Below are 15,945 nucleotides of genomic sequence, written 5' to 3' on the forward strand. Positions count from 1 at the left end.
AAAGGCCTAGGCCTCGGCCCATTTTGTTTACAAGTTGGAGTTGGGGAGCTATCTCAACCTTATCCTTCTGCTGCAACATTTGATCTTGAGCTTTCCTCTCGTAACCTGTCATCCCCCCTTGGGTTGCACCGTCTGTACTCTCAGACGAGGGTCTCGTCACTTGACGATCATGTCAGCTCCTGTTACTCTGCAAGACTCCGTGACAGCTTCTTCCGAAGCTTCATCGTCTTCTCAATCTACTGCGCCTCTAATTCCAACGTTGTCCAGGTTATCAAGAGCTGCCTCTCGACCCACACTGCCACCGGACGCAGACGACACGTACGCCTCCAAGACCATGCGTTTTGTCAGTCGTGGAGGCAAGGAGATTTGGCGTCGGAGTGGACTGTCATCCATGTGGAGGGATGACGACGGTTCCTCTTCCGTCTCAAAGGATTCTGACATTGTTACAAATCGACCATCTTTCGAATCAGTCGCATCGTCGTCGTTCAGTCAAAAGCTCCGTTCACAACCCTTGGATACGTCCTCGATCCTCTACCCTACACTGACCACACATCCGACCCCTATACCGAATCACATGCTGGTACTATCCATTGCCCACATCAATCGTGCGCCTCCCACAATAAATAATGATGAGCTGTTCGACATCCTGCTGAGACGATTGGAACCTTGGGTTGGCGAGGAAGGAGAAGGAGGATACGTAATGGTTATCCTGGCTGCCGAGAGCCCAGAAGTGAACGCGAAAGGCAAAGACAAGGAGACGAGGAAGCTTCCGGGAATCGCTTGGTGGGTATGGAAATGGAAGCGTATCCCAAGGAGGTGAGTAGCTTTCATCTGAGTTTTCATCTGGGCGAGGGTGATAGTTCGGTCAAACTGATTCGTACCATCTCAGGTACCGTAAGAACTTGAAACGACTGGTGAGTAGCCTTTCGACGCTTTTATCAATGCAATACGTAGTAGGAAGCTAAATCTCGTTCATTGCAGTACATCGTACATCCTTCTCTCTTTACGCGTAGTACGTTTGCAGCAAAGTTTATTTCCGTTTTCTCTTCAGCCTGTTCCTGCATATCAGGCTGATAGTTGTCTTATAGCTCTTCTCCCTTTCATACTACCTTTTATATCACCTAAATCATACCCAAAATTGCACCCCCTTCCATCCCTCCTATCACTTTATTACACTCACTCCGTACCACTCAAAGGCACAGACGTCACATTACCAGTACTGCAAGCGGAGGCTAGGGCATTACGACATCATACAAATCTCCTGCCCGCGACAGCAGCAACTGCGCCCACCTTCCCTCGTCCACCCTTGAAAAAGCACGACAGTGACAGCAGCATCGCTTCTTGGGGATTCCAGACGCTCTCTTCCGCGGTCGGCACAGCGGCATCCTACTTGCCTTTCCAAGGCCTTGCGATTGAGGACGAGACAGAGCCAATGGCGGGCGATGCACAGAGCACAGCGGGTTACTGGAGAAGAGATACCGTGAAACTCGTCCAAGAATGTGGTGGAAAGGTGCCGCCTCTATTGGTGGAGCTGAGAAAGGTCATACTTTCTGAATGTACCACGACCGAAGGGGTATTTCGACGAGGTTCCAATGTGAGTCCCATATTGATCGCTTTTCGATAATGTGTCACTGATAGTCTTACGCAGTCTGAGTTATTGCCGCCATTGATGGGCATCCTTGCCATGCCAATCGATTCTCAACCCAACCTACCTTGGGTCGACTTAGCGAGACAGGATCCGCTATTGGCTCCCAAAATACTGAGCAAATTCCTCGCGGAGTCGACTACTCCTATGATCAAGCCAAACGACTATGGTACCGTTCGATCTGTGGCAACACCATCAGAGTGAGTGGTTTCACCCACAACCGTACGACTCGTGCTTATGCTCTAAAAAGTATTCGGACGGCTTTCCTGCCTACTTTGCTGCCTGCCGTTCGACTGATAATCGAATACGTTGTCCACATCCTGCATCACCTCTCCATCCACGAAGCTTCCACCAAGATGTCACCGCTAAATCTGGCGATCGTTATCGCTCCGACTCTTATCTCTGGTCCGGATCCGCTAGAAGACGCCGAAATGTGTCTAGAGCCCGGAAAATCACTGCCAGCGGCGATGAGACAACTGGCAGGAGCTCAAAGGAAGAGTCAAAGTGGAGGGAATGGAACTGTTGTGGGATTGCTGGAGATGTGGATCAAGAACCGGTCAGCGGTCTCTGGCAGAGGGGAGGAAGGGGTGGAATGCGCTTGCTCATGGACGAATGAGCGATCGAAATCGATCGACGAAAAGGTGTTTGCCCAGACTCACACGCCGACAACACGGCAAAACGGATCGGGAAGCATCGTTCATTCTCTGCTGGGTAAAGGGACGAGAGTCGGCCCGTCTAAGGAGCTAGATGTGGCAGGTGCAGCTTGATTGCTGCTTCCTCTTGTAAAGTAGATTGTACGATTGTAGTTCTGGTCAAGCAGCCATAAGTATAATCATATCGATGCAAAAGCTATTTGATCCTGGACTCTATCTACTACGCATCATTGAGCCAGGGAATTTCCTCCGGAGCATACTTGTATGCTCTGAACAAGGCGTTGGATTCAGTGGGGAAGAAGCTAGCAGCCTCGGCCTCCGGATAGATTGAGAAATAAGGACAGACGTATTCCCAACATAGTTGATTCTGAGTATTGATCTCGACGACTCGACCGAATGCTGATTCGCACAGAAGAGTATTGCCGTTAGGTAGACGTTGGGCGGAACCCATGAATGGGGTATAGAACGTTTCCTAAATCCAAAAGACCAATCAGTATCTGCTCATACCGTGGATCATTTGAGGAGGACCGCTCATCGATCTGGTGTATTGGAGGTAGAATGGATCACAGGAGGCGCTCACCTTGGTCGGAGCATTCCATTGCCAGACGATCTTCTTGGTCGTCCGATCCACTTCGATTGCTCGAGAGTACTGGAAACTCTCTCGATGTCTGAACGCGCCATTGTCGAAGATCTGCATAAGACGTGTAAGCTCCATGATCTCGAGCCTCGCAAGCAAAGGCGACTTACCAGGATATTACCGTTGGGCAATTCGTTAGCGCAATGTTGCTGAGCGACGACAGACGAGTCGAGATGCCAGATGATCTCGCCGGTCTCTTTGCTGATGATGACGACTGCTGAGACACTCCTCATCGAGGCAAGGATGTTCCCATCACGCAAAGGACTGAATGATACATATACCTTGGTCAGCATACTATCGAACACCTACCTCGAAGATGGTATTTAGAGAGGGAAGGAATGGAGTGATGTAAACTCACTAGATGGCATTGATCAAAGGCCAATGTTCTCTTGGGTAATGGGTCTGAAGCGGGAAGATCTTGGGATCGAGATGTTCAGATACTCGCCATTCCCAGACGAGTTTACCGTCCTTGACTTCTCGGATAGTGTCGGCGTAGACTTTGCCATCGGGCGCTTCCTATACAAAACACGTCAGCCTTGATTCATAACTGGCGATTTGCAAGGGGACTTACGGTGCCAGATACACCACCGGGGAGAGCTGCTTGTTTCTCAGGTGTGAGAGCTTCCAACCCAGCGTAGAAGAAGTGTCCGTCCCCTTCGTAGAAACAGCTGCGACACCCGTGTCAGTCCGTTGCCCTATCTGTACGTGGTGGTGAAATCGTCCAATCACTCACTCATGATGACCCAACGGGTCTCGCAGCTCATGGATCACGTTGCCTTCTGGGTCCAACTCCATATACACTCCACCGCCATATTTGTTGAACTGTCCCCTGGCAATGTCAGATGAAAAAGCACGACATAGATCAAAAGGGGGTTCCACTCACGAATTGAAAGGGTGCGGGCGCATCGGGATCTTTCATGCCGACCATGAGATTACCGTTAGGAAGGATACGGGCATATCGTCCTACGCGGTATGGAAGATTCCACTCGTGTACCGCTTCACCGGCGTTGTTGATGAGATACACCTGCGAGTGACCCGGGGATGTCAGCGACCTGCAAGTGGAGGTGAACCAAGAGCGAAAGAATGACCTTTTTGCTGGTAAGCGGAGCGATGACAGTGTACCCCTTGAGAGCTGTCTTCTCGTCGATACCTCTGGTACCGACTCCTCGTCTTCGAGTGATATTCTGGTCCATGCTGTCTTGTCACTAGATGTCTGAATGACTGGTAAGAGCGGCAGATGTAGACGATCGTTGGCGAAACTTTGTGGGTTGACATCTTGTCCTTTCTGCATGGCCTGGTCGGCTCTTATACTCTGTCGAAAGAAATCTTGGCCGAGAGATGTGAGCTAGTGGACACCGAGAGCCGAAATGACGCCTCTCCCTCCTGCTCGTCCACCAAGATCGTATCTCCAAAGCCGGACTGGTCACGCAAAGTGGAGGAACAAGAAAACGGACCTCCGAACACAGGCTACGGGCTACGGACTACAATATCGCGAGACTTTTTGGTTATTACTCAATCGAGGAACTGGATGCGAAAGATCGTTTGGTCTCATGCTCGGACTACCGAATCGGACAGAGGTAGATTTGATAAGAGATCGTCGTTGATTGCGTGCCGGCGCCAACGAACATGTCAATTATGGCGACATCAGCTATCTATAACTTACAATTCGCTCGGACTTGAAAGTGAAGACGTTATCGGAGATCGGTGCACGGAAGAGACCCAGCGGACTGCTGCAGCGACCAAGACGATAAGGATCAAGATGGGTGGAAGAGAGAGAACGGATATATAAAGAAGGGTTCAGGTTCACGAGGAGAACTCTTCGCTTCATTCCGATCCCGAAAAAGAGAAAGAAGACGACGAAATCACTTCACGAGCGACGTACAAGATCATCCAACATGTCTTCATCTACCATCGACCAAAGAGACAATCGTCACGATGATGTCGACTACACGACTGAGGAAGAGGCGAGAGCAGTTCGTAAGGTCGACTTCCTGGTCTTACCAGCTATCGTCCTATCCTTTTTAATGCTTCAATTCGTGAGTTAGTCACTATGGCTGAAGATGATCTGTGTCCTGACCATCTTCGTGTTCTGACTCGGAACAGGACCGAACCAATCTCGGTAACGCGCAGACCGACACCATCCTCAAGGATCTGCATATCACCACTGCGAACGTGAACATCGGTCAGACTCTCTTCACATTGGGTTTCGTCCTCTTCGAATTGCCCAGTAACATGCTGGCAAAGATGTTCGGACCGCATCGATGGGTGCCCTGTATCATGTTCGTCTGGGGATTGTTGACCCTCTGTCAAGCCTTCATGACAAATAAAGGAGGCTTTTACGCCACACGTTTCTTGTTGGCCTCGGGAGAGGTACGTGTGGTAGATCGACTCGGCTCAGTCGAGCTGGAGAACGATCTCGTTGACGATGTTGATCGAATGACAGGCCGGTTTCATCCCGGGCATGGCATGGTATATCACTCGATTTTACAAGAATGGCGAACTCAGTTTGCGACTCGCGATTTTCTGGGCGGCCAACAGTTTTGGTGAGTCAACAGCGTACTTTATTTGGCCCGCTCTACTCTCATCCGCTGCCATTCAATGCTGTACGATGATGTGCTGCTCCCGAGGAAACACAACTGATTGGATTTCTATTTACTTTCTCCAACTCAGCGGGCATGGTCTCTGGTCCGCTCGCACTTGGCATTCTTCGAGGTCTCAACCACAAACACGGCTGGCACGGCTGGCAATGGCTCTTCCTCATCGAAGGTCTCATGACCATCTTCGTCTCCGTCCTCGCCTTGCTGTACTTCCCATCAAGTCCCATGGAAGGCGGAAAGAGTCTCCTGTTCCCAATTTTGAACGAGCGAGACGCCGCCATCCTCTCGGCGAGAGTGTTGTTGGATGATCCGAAGAAGGAGTTCGTGAGAGGGAGCAGGATCCAGTTCGTCGATGTGAAGGACACACTGCTCGACTGGAGATTGTATGGTCATTGTTGCGCTGCTTTCCTGTCCTCGTGAGTTGACTCAAACCCTTTCCCTTCGTCGACGAGTCCCCTTTTGCAATCTCGACGCGGAAATACTGATAAAAATATAAATCTACGCAGCGTCATCTTAACTCCTATCAACACCTATGGTCCAAGCGTCATCAAGTCATTAGGCTACACAGGTTTCACAGCGGTAAGCTCATCCCGTCATCAGCCTCAAGAGAGCCGGTGCTGATCGAAGATATGATATAGAACGGAATGGCCGCACCTGCCTCTGCAATCGGGCTCGTCTTCTCCGTCTCGCTCGCCTACAGCAGTGACAAGCTGAGAGAACGCGGACTCCACATCTTCATCGCCATGGCTTTCTCCTCCGCTGGCAGTCTGTGGCTCGCACTCGCCCCCAGTTCCGTGGGGAAGAGGGTGCTCTATGGCGGTTATCTCATGACGGCAGGAACGATGGGTTGTGGTCAAGCTATCAATGCGGTGAGTACCTGTTTTTCTTGGTCGGAGGGATTAGAGTGCTGATGAAGGTATGGTCGATAATAGTCATGGCTCAGTAGTCGATTTGAAGAACGGAGAAGACCAGTAGCTTTGGCTTGCTAGTGAGTCCCAGTTCTTCTTCAATCCGAGGTCTAGTCAGAGGATCAATCATTGATCGATCCCTGATCGCAGCGTCGCTTTCATCCAAATGGCCGGATTTGCAGGCTCAAACGTGTTCAAACCCAAAGATGCACCTCGATACAAACATGGTCTCGTCATCTGTGGAGTGTGCGCGATCGCAGGTGGTGTCGTCATGCTCATCTGGAAAGCTCTTTATATCTGGGACGATAAGCGAAACGTCAACGTTGAGGAGGAATCAGAACCTGTGAGCGATCCCTGCGGCTGGTCGTCCTTGATTCCGTGGGCTGATGGTTTGGGTGTTCAGGAGGTGACTTATTTGTCTCACGAAGGCAAGAGTTCCGAGCCCAAGTTCGACGTAGAGAAATGAGAGAATCTCCCCACAAAACTAAAGTTGCCAAAATATATACTTCTCGTTTCCTCAACGTCAAATGCATTCAAAAAGGTGAACCTGCCTACAACAGCGTTACCACTGATTCATGGCAAATAGTGACTGCCAAAATTCCAATGACTGATCCGGCACAGCGCTAACAGGAGTTGGGGCAGTCGTATAAGTCGTAGTCTGAGAAGCAGCTTCTCGAAGCAATTGTTCGAGTTCTGCTATCGAGGCTACAGTGAATGACTCCATATCAGCTTGGACAGCTCACTCAAGCTGGAATCGGACGCACTTATACTTGGTTCGTGGGGACTTGGTTCAGAGCTTGATTCAATGGGTCGCTTGTGTCTTCGCATACTCGTGTGCGTGTCTTGACTCAGCAATGATTTTAGGACCTTGACACCTCGCAGAGCAACGGGACTGGTTCTTGAGATAGGTCTGTTGAACTGTCAGCTACCCCGTAACAGATCAAAGAAAGCGAGACCAGGCAGCTCACTCGAGTAGTGCTATTGCCATTCCTACGCCATCCCTTTGTCTTTGTCGTGTAGCCTCGTCCCGAGCACCCCTCACAAGATCCGCGGAAATGATCAACCCTCCCGTCCATACATGTACCAAGACGACCCACCACCGACACAACGTCTGCGGGCTTTGTCTTACCAAATCAAGCAGGGCGTAGGCTGAATCCAGACATACTCGGGTGGAGTAGGCGAAACGAGGATCATCGTATCCCCTGACCATGTACGCGCGATGGAGTCGCATGACTCGGTTATGCAAGGTTATACCCATGAAGATACGCTGTTCGACGAGATACCGTCTCGCACCCGCAAAGGATATTTCGAAAGGCTGAGGCAAATCGGGCCGTAATTGAGCTGGGAGTGCTTCGTATACCTGTCGGAAACGATGGTCCAGATCCATGAGATCCTCGTAAGAGGCATCCGGGAAATTTGCATTGATAGCATCGATGAATCGTCTGACGACTAAAGCAAAGTCGATCTTCGCGATGTGATATGTCGACGTGGTGATCTCATTCATTGGTTTCGAGAAGTACGCGGATCCTCCACGTATATCTTCGTCATCCACATTGGCAAACAAGCTTGTGGTGGAATGTGTGAGATTGATGAGGTAGGTGAAACCGCTAGTTGACGCAGTGTATGCATCCTGGCTGACCAGAGACCACCAGATCCGGCGACCAAGCTGTCCGTCAGATCGCTGCAAGGGCATATCGACTCACTTCTCGCTCTATGATGCCATCTGGATCGTTCACAGTCGACTCATTCGGTATCCGCTGATTATAAGCATGAATCAAGGGTTCAGTAAACTCACCGACATGCCCATGGAGATAGCCATCTTGATGGCTGTGCCCAATAACGACCTCGCCGCCGAGACTCTATTCTTGTTGTTGAGATATAGTCCCATGCATATGATCGTCTGTAGTGTCTCGGTCGAAGGCTGATTAAGGAAGTCTGAGTGTGCCAGAGCATCTTCACACGCCTGTAGATCGTCAGCGGATTCGTCACCAGGCAGACTCACAATCAGTAGTCTCCCTTCCATCGTTGGGTCTGTTGTGACCTCCTCGTCGCTGAAATGATCGCCCAGACACAGGGTCATATACAGCAAGGCAAGCCATCGGGAGTGTACCGAATGACGCCGATGAGCGGGATCCATGGTCCAAAACTTGTTGTACTGTGCGAGAAAAGTAGGGATGTGCAGGGGATGGTGGATCTTGGCCCGATGATCGTCAGCAAAGCAAGGGGTGCGGCGTGTTCGTACCCACCCATTCTACTCTTTCGAGCTAAAGACAACGCGTCAGCTGACATCCAGTCTGATAGAGTAGGGAGACCTACATAGACTCGCAGCTGGTGAGGAGGGCAGATCAGTCACGTTGAAGATCGGAGTGAGTCGAGAGGACTTACCAACGCATCTGCTTGGGCTGAACGAGACGTGTTAGCCAGCGAGAAGTTATCAGTCCGACTTCTGACTCACCTCTTTGAGGCAGAGCCTTCATAAGCTCGTCAGTGACCATCCCATCCCCAGTCACCGATCCTCCGTAGAACGGGAACGCTCGACGGTGTTCTCGATTTGAAGGATGGGACGATTTCGGGGGCGGACTTCCCGTCGGATCGTTCAGGATCGAATGGTCGAGCTGTTCAGCGTGTACTACCGTATGAGGCACATCTACCATCGGCGTCGGGGTCGACGAGTAAGATGGTCCGGCTGAAGCATTGCCATCATTCTGTCTGTTGCCTCTGGGGGAATCAGAGGGTCTGCATCAGGTCGAAATGTATCAGCGCTTGGAGTGAAGAGACGGTTCTGAGGATGTCAGTCCTGGACTTACGGTAACGATGCCCCTCCTTTGACATTCGCCTCGTCTTCTATCGTAACGCCGTTAGATGGCCATTCACAGACAATGTTCTTCCGACTACAATGACCACATGTACGATGTCGATCACACTGAATTATACGATTCAGCGGAGTTCCGAGAGGTTGGGAAAGGGAGATTCACCTTGATCTTCCTCTTCCGACATGGGGTACCTGACGAGCTGGTCAGTATGTGCAATCAACCCACTGCGTACCTAAACTCACAGGTGTATGCCTTCCTACCGCTCATCAGTGGTAGTGACCTGACTTGACGATGTGATTGTGTATGGATCAGTACGAAGGAAGAATCACGAGATATGCTCTCCGGAGATCCGAATGTGATTTGTTGTTGATCCCTTATCTTTTCCCGTTGATCGCGGCGGTTTTCGTTTCGTCGCTCTACTTTTCGGATTCTCGTGAAGTATATATACATATATATATATACGATATCACCAAGATGCCTCTCTACCGTCACTCTTCATCAACACCGACATCAATTTCGCCAGCCCATCGAACATGTCTTGGTCATCTACGCAGCTACTCGATGCATTCCTAAGCACCACTTCGGACCAGATCATACCCTTAACAGCACAGGGTGTCGCCGCGGGATGCAAGGTCTTCGGAGCGGCTATCCTTCGGAAGAGTGATTTGGGTGTGGTCGTAGTCGCAACCAACCATGAGACAAGTAGTCCTCTCTTGGTGAGTCGACTTATCGACCGCCCCCTCGTCTTGATCAGACTCGCAATCACTTTTCCTCTCTCGAAGGTGGAGGTCGGTAGCTGAGACGGTACATCTTATGACGGCAGCACGGAGAGATAAATTGTATTCAGCAATTCTATGCTCTGCCATCTGACCAAAGACCCCCACCTGGAGACTGTATCTTCTTCGCGACTCATGAACCATGTTCCTTGTGTACGTACCGAATACTTGACCATCTACACTTTCCAGCGAAGTCCTCGGCTCCAGCTGAGGAACAGCATATTCGGAATCAGTCAGACAAGGGGAAGACCAGCTGACAGTGTCTGTGTACGGTGCAGGTCTATCCGGTATAACGTGGTCTGGATTTGATAATCATTATTTCCTATTCACGTACGAGGACACGAGGGACACTTTCAACATCCCTCACGATATCAAAATCTTAGAAGAGGTGAGTATCTTCTCTTCTCGCGGTCTCCCAGAAAACATAGCCACCATGCTCATCCTCCGCTCCTCACTCAGGTGTTCAAAGTCCCTACACCCTCAGAATCACCGCAGGATTACGCCAAACGACCATTGTACAACAAGTCAAATTCCTTTTGGACCGCTAGATCTGTGGCGGAGCTGGTAGACGATCTCCATGGCGAGGAGAAGGAAGATATGGAGAAGAGGGTCAAGAACATCCGAGAAGAGTATAATGGTCTATCGGGAGTATACCAAGGAGGAAAAGGAAGCGCGGGAATCCCTCTAGCGTGATGCAGGTTCCAAGCGTGAGCCGTACCAAAAAGGACAACCGACAGATGGAGATAGTGATGCATTTTTTTTACTGATTGCGCACCTGCTACTTGTCGCCTGTATTCATCTCCGGCAAACCTAGTGTCGGCCCGTACGATACCCCTCATCTCCCTCTCAGCATGAGGCCTGCCGCTCCTCCGCTAAGGATGGTGACAGCAGTGTAGATCAGGAGCACGCCCTGTACGACAAATCGTCGTCAGCAACACACGTTGCACACGTCACCAGCCCGATATGACCTGTGTCACTTACATAGTTGTGGACCCCATATCCTCCGGTAACACCCTTCAACGAGCTGATCTTGAGGAGCGCATCGGATACAGGACCTGAAGGGGTGGACGACGTCAACCGATTCTTGGTTCGCGATTGTGAGAACAGAGTTAAGGGCAGGCTTACCAGATGATATGTTGCCTACTCCTCTAACGAATGTGAACATGGAGAAGACGAGAGCAGGTGCAACTGGATCATCTCCTGAACACAGACACGAATCTCTGTTCAGCTCTGACTACTCACGTCCTCAAAGCCCCTTGATGAGTCTCCTTAACGCGATTGACTTTTGACTCACTGGAGATGATACTGATAATCTTTGACCACAAGGCTGAGAAACTCAATCCCAATCCTCCGAAGATGATGACAAAAACGACTAGCTCCGCTTCATGTTTCCCAAAACCCCAAAGGAAAGCACAAGATGCCGCACTTCCCACACATGAGACGACCACGACCGCGTATAGTGGTAGTCGGTCGGAGAGGTAGCCCAGAAGCGCATTGCCTGGAACAGAAGCGGCTGCGGGGTGGTCAGGCGGGCGTTGATGAAAAGGGGAGGTGAGACGATTGTGAGCTTACCATTCATCAGGGCGATGAGAGCGGTACCACTTGGATTCGACAGGTGGAGCTCATCGGCGTAAGCTATGACACCGAGTACGTCGATTCGTCAGCGGCTCTGTTTTCCCAAAAGATAAAGGGACAGTGCAAACTCACAAGGCAGCCACAGACTCGGAATGAAATTACCCAGACTGGTCATCAGGATCGTCAAGGTTCCCATCAACATCGCATGTCTCTTCATGAACGACCAATCGATCTTCTGTCTTCTCCTTACTCCTCCAGCTGCCCCGCTCGAGCTCTGATCATACCTAGAGAGGGGGATACGACGTTGGATCGGGATGAGAGCGATGCTCCCAAGGATGAGATAACCAATTCCGATGGAGATCATGGCTGCCTTGTAGCCTACTCCGTTGATGAGACCGGACATGACGAAGGGGAAGATGGTGCCTCCTACTCCGGTGCCGGCGTACATGATACCGGATGCCATGCCTCGTCGACCGTGGAACCATTCGAAGAGAAGTGTAGCGCAAGGTAGGTAACAGGCTGGTTTCAGGTGCATGTCAGCCTGGGCCTTTGTGACCACTCTACAAGGCGGAGGCAAAGACATACGCACCTCCTGAAAGAGGGTAGAAACATCCGATGGTGATGACAAGGTGCCATGGCTATTTGTGTTCGTCCAGCGTCAGCCGTATCCAGCAGCTTTTCATATATCAAGGAGAACAAGACCGCACCTTTGTAGCGAATGCACTTGCGATCATGGACACGGAAGCCGCAACCAGACCAAACACCTGCATGGTCTTCTGCCATCTTGGCAACGCGGTGATCACCCTGACATCCGGATGCTGAGTCGTCGGCAGTGCTACCATGAGACAAAGAGACTGTCACTCACGGTCCAAACAGTCCTGCAATCATGTACAGCAACCCGGTCTGCAAGGTAGCAGCCAGAGTGATCGTCCCTTCTCCGTACCCTTTGAACAAAGTGTTCGTCCAGTAGTTATGCAAGATACCAATGGAGAATGGCAGACCCCATACTAGGATTTCGATAGATGTCGCACCGATCAGAAAGAGCCATGCTCTCCGACCACCATCTACTGGCGGCAGAACGTCGACAGGGTTGTATTGCTGTTCGTTGTCCGTTGTGAACGAGCTGACGGGTCTGCTGTCGGTTGCTGGGGCCGTGGAGATGGATCTGGCGTCTATCTCCGTGGAAGATGGCCGAGGTGTCAAATTAGGCAAGTTGATGGTCTCCGCCATGCTTGAGTTTCACCTTTGTGTTCGCCTCCGAGATGTACTGTGGTCGAAGATGTCCAAAAGACGACAGGGGCAATAAGAAGAGAGTGAACTGTGTTACTCCAACACGATTATTGCGAGTCGATCAGTCATCCATGATGATAAACACTGACAAGAAAAATCAAGAAATCAAAAAAATGAGTAATCGACGTACGGATGACGATAACCGAGATTTAAGCGCGCGTACAAGATAACCCTCACGTATGTTGTAACCGAGGGCCATCATCATCAACTCTGAAACTCTGATGCAGCTGTGTCACTTGAGAAGATGATCGCCTGGACACAGATTTTGCCCAGATGTCATCTCAAGATCTCGCTACTAGGGTCACTTCCATGCCTGAACGCGCGGTGGTTGAGATGCACTTGGAGTATGAGACCACCATCGTATGTGAGGTGATATTTAAAAAACATGCAGAAGCTCGCCTGCGAGTAGCTGTCAGTTGAGCGTCTCTGTGATGTCGTTGTGGAGGTCATTCTCAGACTGGTAATAGAGTGGTGTCTAGCGACAGCCCAGACCTTCACAGTCCGATCCCAATTCCCCAGTAGAGTGTAGGGTTCATCAAGTTGAGACGACGTAGACGTCATGCATGGACGATCGTTTTCAATGGAAACAGGTTGTGGGACCGCACAGCCCAGGAAGAACGGCTTCCGGTCGTATCGGAGTGGATTCCAGGCAAGTCTGCCACAGGGGTATTGCCACGCTCATTCCAGCAGACGCACAATGTCTGCTGCTGCTCCTTCTCCTCCATCTCCAGACGCCCCACAACCTCCTAAACCCCACGGAGAAACGAGGGCTGAACACAAAACCCCTTGTGGAGCATCTCATGCTTAGTATCGAGTACGGGGTACTACGGATAATGGGAATCCGCAGGGACTTTTCAGGGAATGACGTAATGTGTCAAGTCATCTGCATCTACCGCGGACTCAATGCCGCGGTTGTTACCGTGTTTGATGTCATGGTGTCATGACGGACAGAGAACATGATGATGTCGAGGATCCATTGATGCGCACAGTACTTGAAAGGGAGAGAGGTCATGTCACCCACCCTTGTGAACCGGTGTCCAGTGAGTAGTCACCACCACTATATATAGCGACAACGACCCGCAGTCCTCCACAGTCTTGGCCATCTTCAAACATCCAGCATAGCGACTGATACCAGACTCATACTTACCTTTGCATAATGTTCCGACCAAGAATATCAACGCTTCCCATCAACTCGCTCGTTCGAGCTTCACCAGGGTCCCGACGACCTCCACTCCCTCTTCAGCTTTTGCCGAGAAGACCACTGACGACCTCGCCTCGTCTTTGCAACGATGATGATCGACCACAAGCGTCCCATCCATCGAAACATGAATCAAGACCAGTTTCGTCGGGGAAAGCAGTAGCGGAAAACGTCAAGGAGGATGAGACCAAGAGATCGGGTCTGCCGGAAGAGCCAAGTAGCGGTCCGCCACCGAGTGAGTGATCTGTCCGGTCGTGTGACGGACGTCTTGCAGAGAGCGGATTCACCTTGGATCCACGGTTTGCTGACTTTTGGTTCTCCGGTAGAACACCCGGGATCATCTGAAGAACCTGCCCCGCTTGCTGCTTTGACTGCTCCTGAGCTGTTCTCTATGAAGGGAAGGACGGTGATCATCTCTGGTGGTGGTCGAGGATTAGTGAGTGTGATCAGGTGTAGTGACAATCGCACCATTCGCGCTTTGCCCAAATGCTGATGGTTTCACCGTACCTCATCAGGGATTGACTATCGCTCATGCCCTTCTCGAATCCGGCGCCAGTGTCGCATGTGTTGATCTCCTCCCTTCACCGTCCCAGCCACAATGGGACAAAGCCCTTGAACTCGCCTCTTCCAAAGGTCTATCATTGTCATACTCCCATCTCGACGTCACGAACCAAGATCAAGTCTCCTCCGTTTTTTCCGAAATCTTCTCCTCCGCCCCATCCTCATTCCCGGTCAGAGGACTGTTCACGTCTGCCGGGATCCAAATTATGATGCCAGCCATAGACTATTCCATCGAGAAGTTCAGAAAGGTCCTCGATGTGAATGTGACAGGGAGTTTCCTTTGTGCTCAGGCTTTCGCGAGGGAATGGCTGAAGAGGAATCCGACTCTGGAAGGTCAGGCAGGTATCGGGGGAGCGAGCATCGTCATGACGGGAAGTATGAGTGGACATGTCGCGAACCTCGGGATAGAGTGTGCGCCGTATAACGCAAGTAAGGCGGGTGTCAATCAGTTGGGGAAGAACTTGGCTCTGGAATGGAGTGGAAGAGGAATACGAGTGAACGTGAGTTGGCGGAGCGGAAATTCCCAAGGCCAAGAGCGGCGCTGACGATATCGATGTCTAGACACTCTCACCAGGCTACGTGAGTCCCGCTGTCTTAGTCGAAGAACGGAGCATATCTTCTTCCTTGGATATCAATTTGTTCTCCCAGCATCCTTTGCGTTCGCTCTGACCCCACTCGCACCGAGCTGACGTTCACCTGCCATCCAGATCCGAACCGCTCTTACCGCTGCGCAGCTGGACGAGAAACCTGAACTGAACAAAATCTGGCTCCAAGGATCATTACTCGATCGTCTTTCCACTCCTGACGAATTCAGAGGTGAGTGAGCGCCCAATCTGTCACTCCTGTCTGTCCTTGCGTGTACCGAGTGAATCCAATATGGCTGACCATGTGAACGTACCTAGGACCCGTCATCTACCTCCTCTCGGATGCGAGCTCATTCATGACGGGTGCGGATCTACTTGTGGACGGAGGACATTGTGCGACGTAGTGAAATATCAATTGTATTTTCGAATCGTCCAGATTGCATGGAAGAGTGCGTGGAGGAAAGAGGGGAAGGAATTGCTTCAGAGTGAGGAGCATGGTCAAGAGGACATGATTGAAGAAAAACGATCTGCGAGACGGTAGCCATAGGGCCGGGTCATGGAATGGATTGGATGGTGGAGAGCATGTTGATAACAATATCTGCATTGATATACGAATATATACAATGTCATATCTTGAAAGACATATCACCGTCATACTGCTCGACATGGCACGGGGTACTACCGTTTACACCGGCGTCAGTGCAGTCT

General features: G+C 50.9%; 7 protein-coding genes across 7 annotated transcripts; 4 read left to right on the forward strand and 3 right to left on the reverse strand.

Annotated features, from left to right (window-relative positions):
* Positions 1-169: 169 nt before the first annotated feature.
* IAR55_006028 (uncharacterized protein) lies at positions 170-2,412 on the forward strand (the record flags this gene model as incomplete). The annotated part of the gene is made up of 6 exons (XM_066949115.1): positions 170-816; positions 890-914; positions 982-1,012; positions 1,089-1,594; positions 1,649-1,845; positions 1,896-2,412. 6 exons carry the CDS (start codon positions 170-172, stop codon positions 2,410-2,412), a joined length of 1,923 nt encoding a protein of 640 aa, XP_066800123.1.
* A 106-nt stretch (positions 2,413-2,518) lies between these two features.
* On the reverse strand, positions 2,519-4,128 carry IAR55_006029 (uncharacterized protein; the record flags this gene model as incomplete). Its single annotated transcript, XM_066949116.1, has 8 exons — positions 2,519-2,770; positions 2,879-2,989; positions 3,046-3,199; positions 3,294-3,451; positions 3,507-3,603; positions 3,669-3,757; positions 3,819-3,959; positions 4,024-4,128. The coding sequence occupies 8 exons, from the start codon at positions 4,126-4,128 to the stop codon at positions 2,519-2,521; spliced, it is 1,107 nt and encodes a 368-aa protein (XP_066800124.1).
* A 702-nt stretch (positions 4,129-4,830) lies between these two features.
* On the forward strand, positions 4,831-6,906 carry IAR55_006030 (uncharacterized protein; the record flags this gene model as incomplete). The annotated part of the gene is made up of 9 exons (XM_066949117.1): positions 4,831-4,971; positions 5,039-5,305; positions 5,379-5,478; positions 5,606-5,948; positions 6,039-6,111; positions 6,171-6,401; positions 6,465-6,520; positions 6,591-6,783; positions 6,844-6,906. The coding sequence occupies 9 exons, from the start codon at positions 4,831-4,833 to the stop codon at positions 6,904-6,906; spliced, it is 1,467 nt and encodes a 488-aa protein (XP_066800125.1).
* A 96-nt stretch (positions 6,907-7,002) lies between these two features.
* IAR55_006031 (uncharacterized protein) lies at positions 7,003-9,520 on the reverse strand (the record flags this gene model as incomplete). Its single annotated transcript, XM_066949118.1, has 11 exons — positions 7,003-7,145; positions 7,205-7,350; positions 7,409-8,106; positions 8,236-8,634; positions 8,687-8,704; positions 8,757-8,768; positions 8,826-8,842; positions 8,896-9,176; positions 9,248-9,363; positions 9,416-9,444; positions 9,496-9,520. The coding sequence occupies 11 exons, from the start codon at positions 9,518-9,520 to the stop codon at positions 7,003-7,005; spliced, it is 1,884 nt and encodes a 627-aa protein (XP_066800126.1).
* A 266-nt stretch (positions 9,521-9,786) lies between these two features.
* IAR55_006032 (uncharacterized protein) lies at positions 9,787-10,722 on the forward strand (the record flags this gene model as incomplete). Its single annotated transcript, XM_066949119.1, has 4 exons — positions 9,787-9,969; positions 10,077-10,182; positions 10,308-10,417; positions 10,489-10,722. 4 exons carry the CDS (start codon positions 9,787-9,789, stop codon positions 10,720-10,722), a joined length of 633 nt encoding a protein of 210 aa, XP_066800127.1.
* A 142-nt stretch (positions 10,723-10,864) lies between these two features.
* Positions 10,865-12,834, reverse strand: IAR55_006033 (uncharacterized protein; the record flags this gene model as incomplete). The annotated part of the gene is made up of 9 exons (XM_066949120.1): positions 10,865-10,939; positions 11,011-11,084; positions 11,155-11,229; positions 11,324-11,542; positions 11,602-11,664; positions 11,737-12,123; positions 12,194-12,242; positions 12,312-12,408; positions 12,470-12,834. The coding sequence occupies 9 exons, from the start codon at positions 12,832-12,834 to the stop codon at positions 10,865-10,867; spliced, it is 1,404 nt and encodes a 467-aa protein (XP_066800128.1).
* Positions 12,835-13,904: 1,070 nt separating this feature from the next.
* Positions 13,905-15,641, forward strand: IAR55_006034 (uncharacterized protein; the record flags this gene model as incomplete). Its single annotated transcript, XM_066949121.1, has 7 exons — positions 13,905-13,934; positions 14,030-14,327; positions 14,419-14,528; positions 14,608-15,153; positions 15,215-15,232; positions 15,361-15,469; positions 15,556-15,641. 7 exons carry the CDS (start codon positions 13,905-13,907, stop codon positions 15,639-15,641), a joined length of 1,197 nt encoding a protein of 398 aa, XP_066800129.1.
* Positions 15,642-15,945: the final 304 nt, after the last annotated feature.

Source organism: Kwoniella newhampshirensis, chromosome 13, assembly GCF_039105145.1.
Source record: "Kwoniella newhampshirensis strain CBS 13917 chromosome 13, whole genome shotgun sequence".
Taxonomy (NCBI): Eukaryota; Fungi; Basidiomycota; class Tremellomycetes; order Tremellales; family Cryptococcaceae; genus Kwoniella; species Kwoniella newhampshirensis.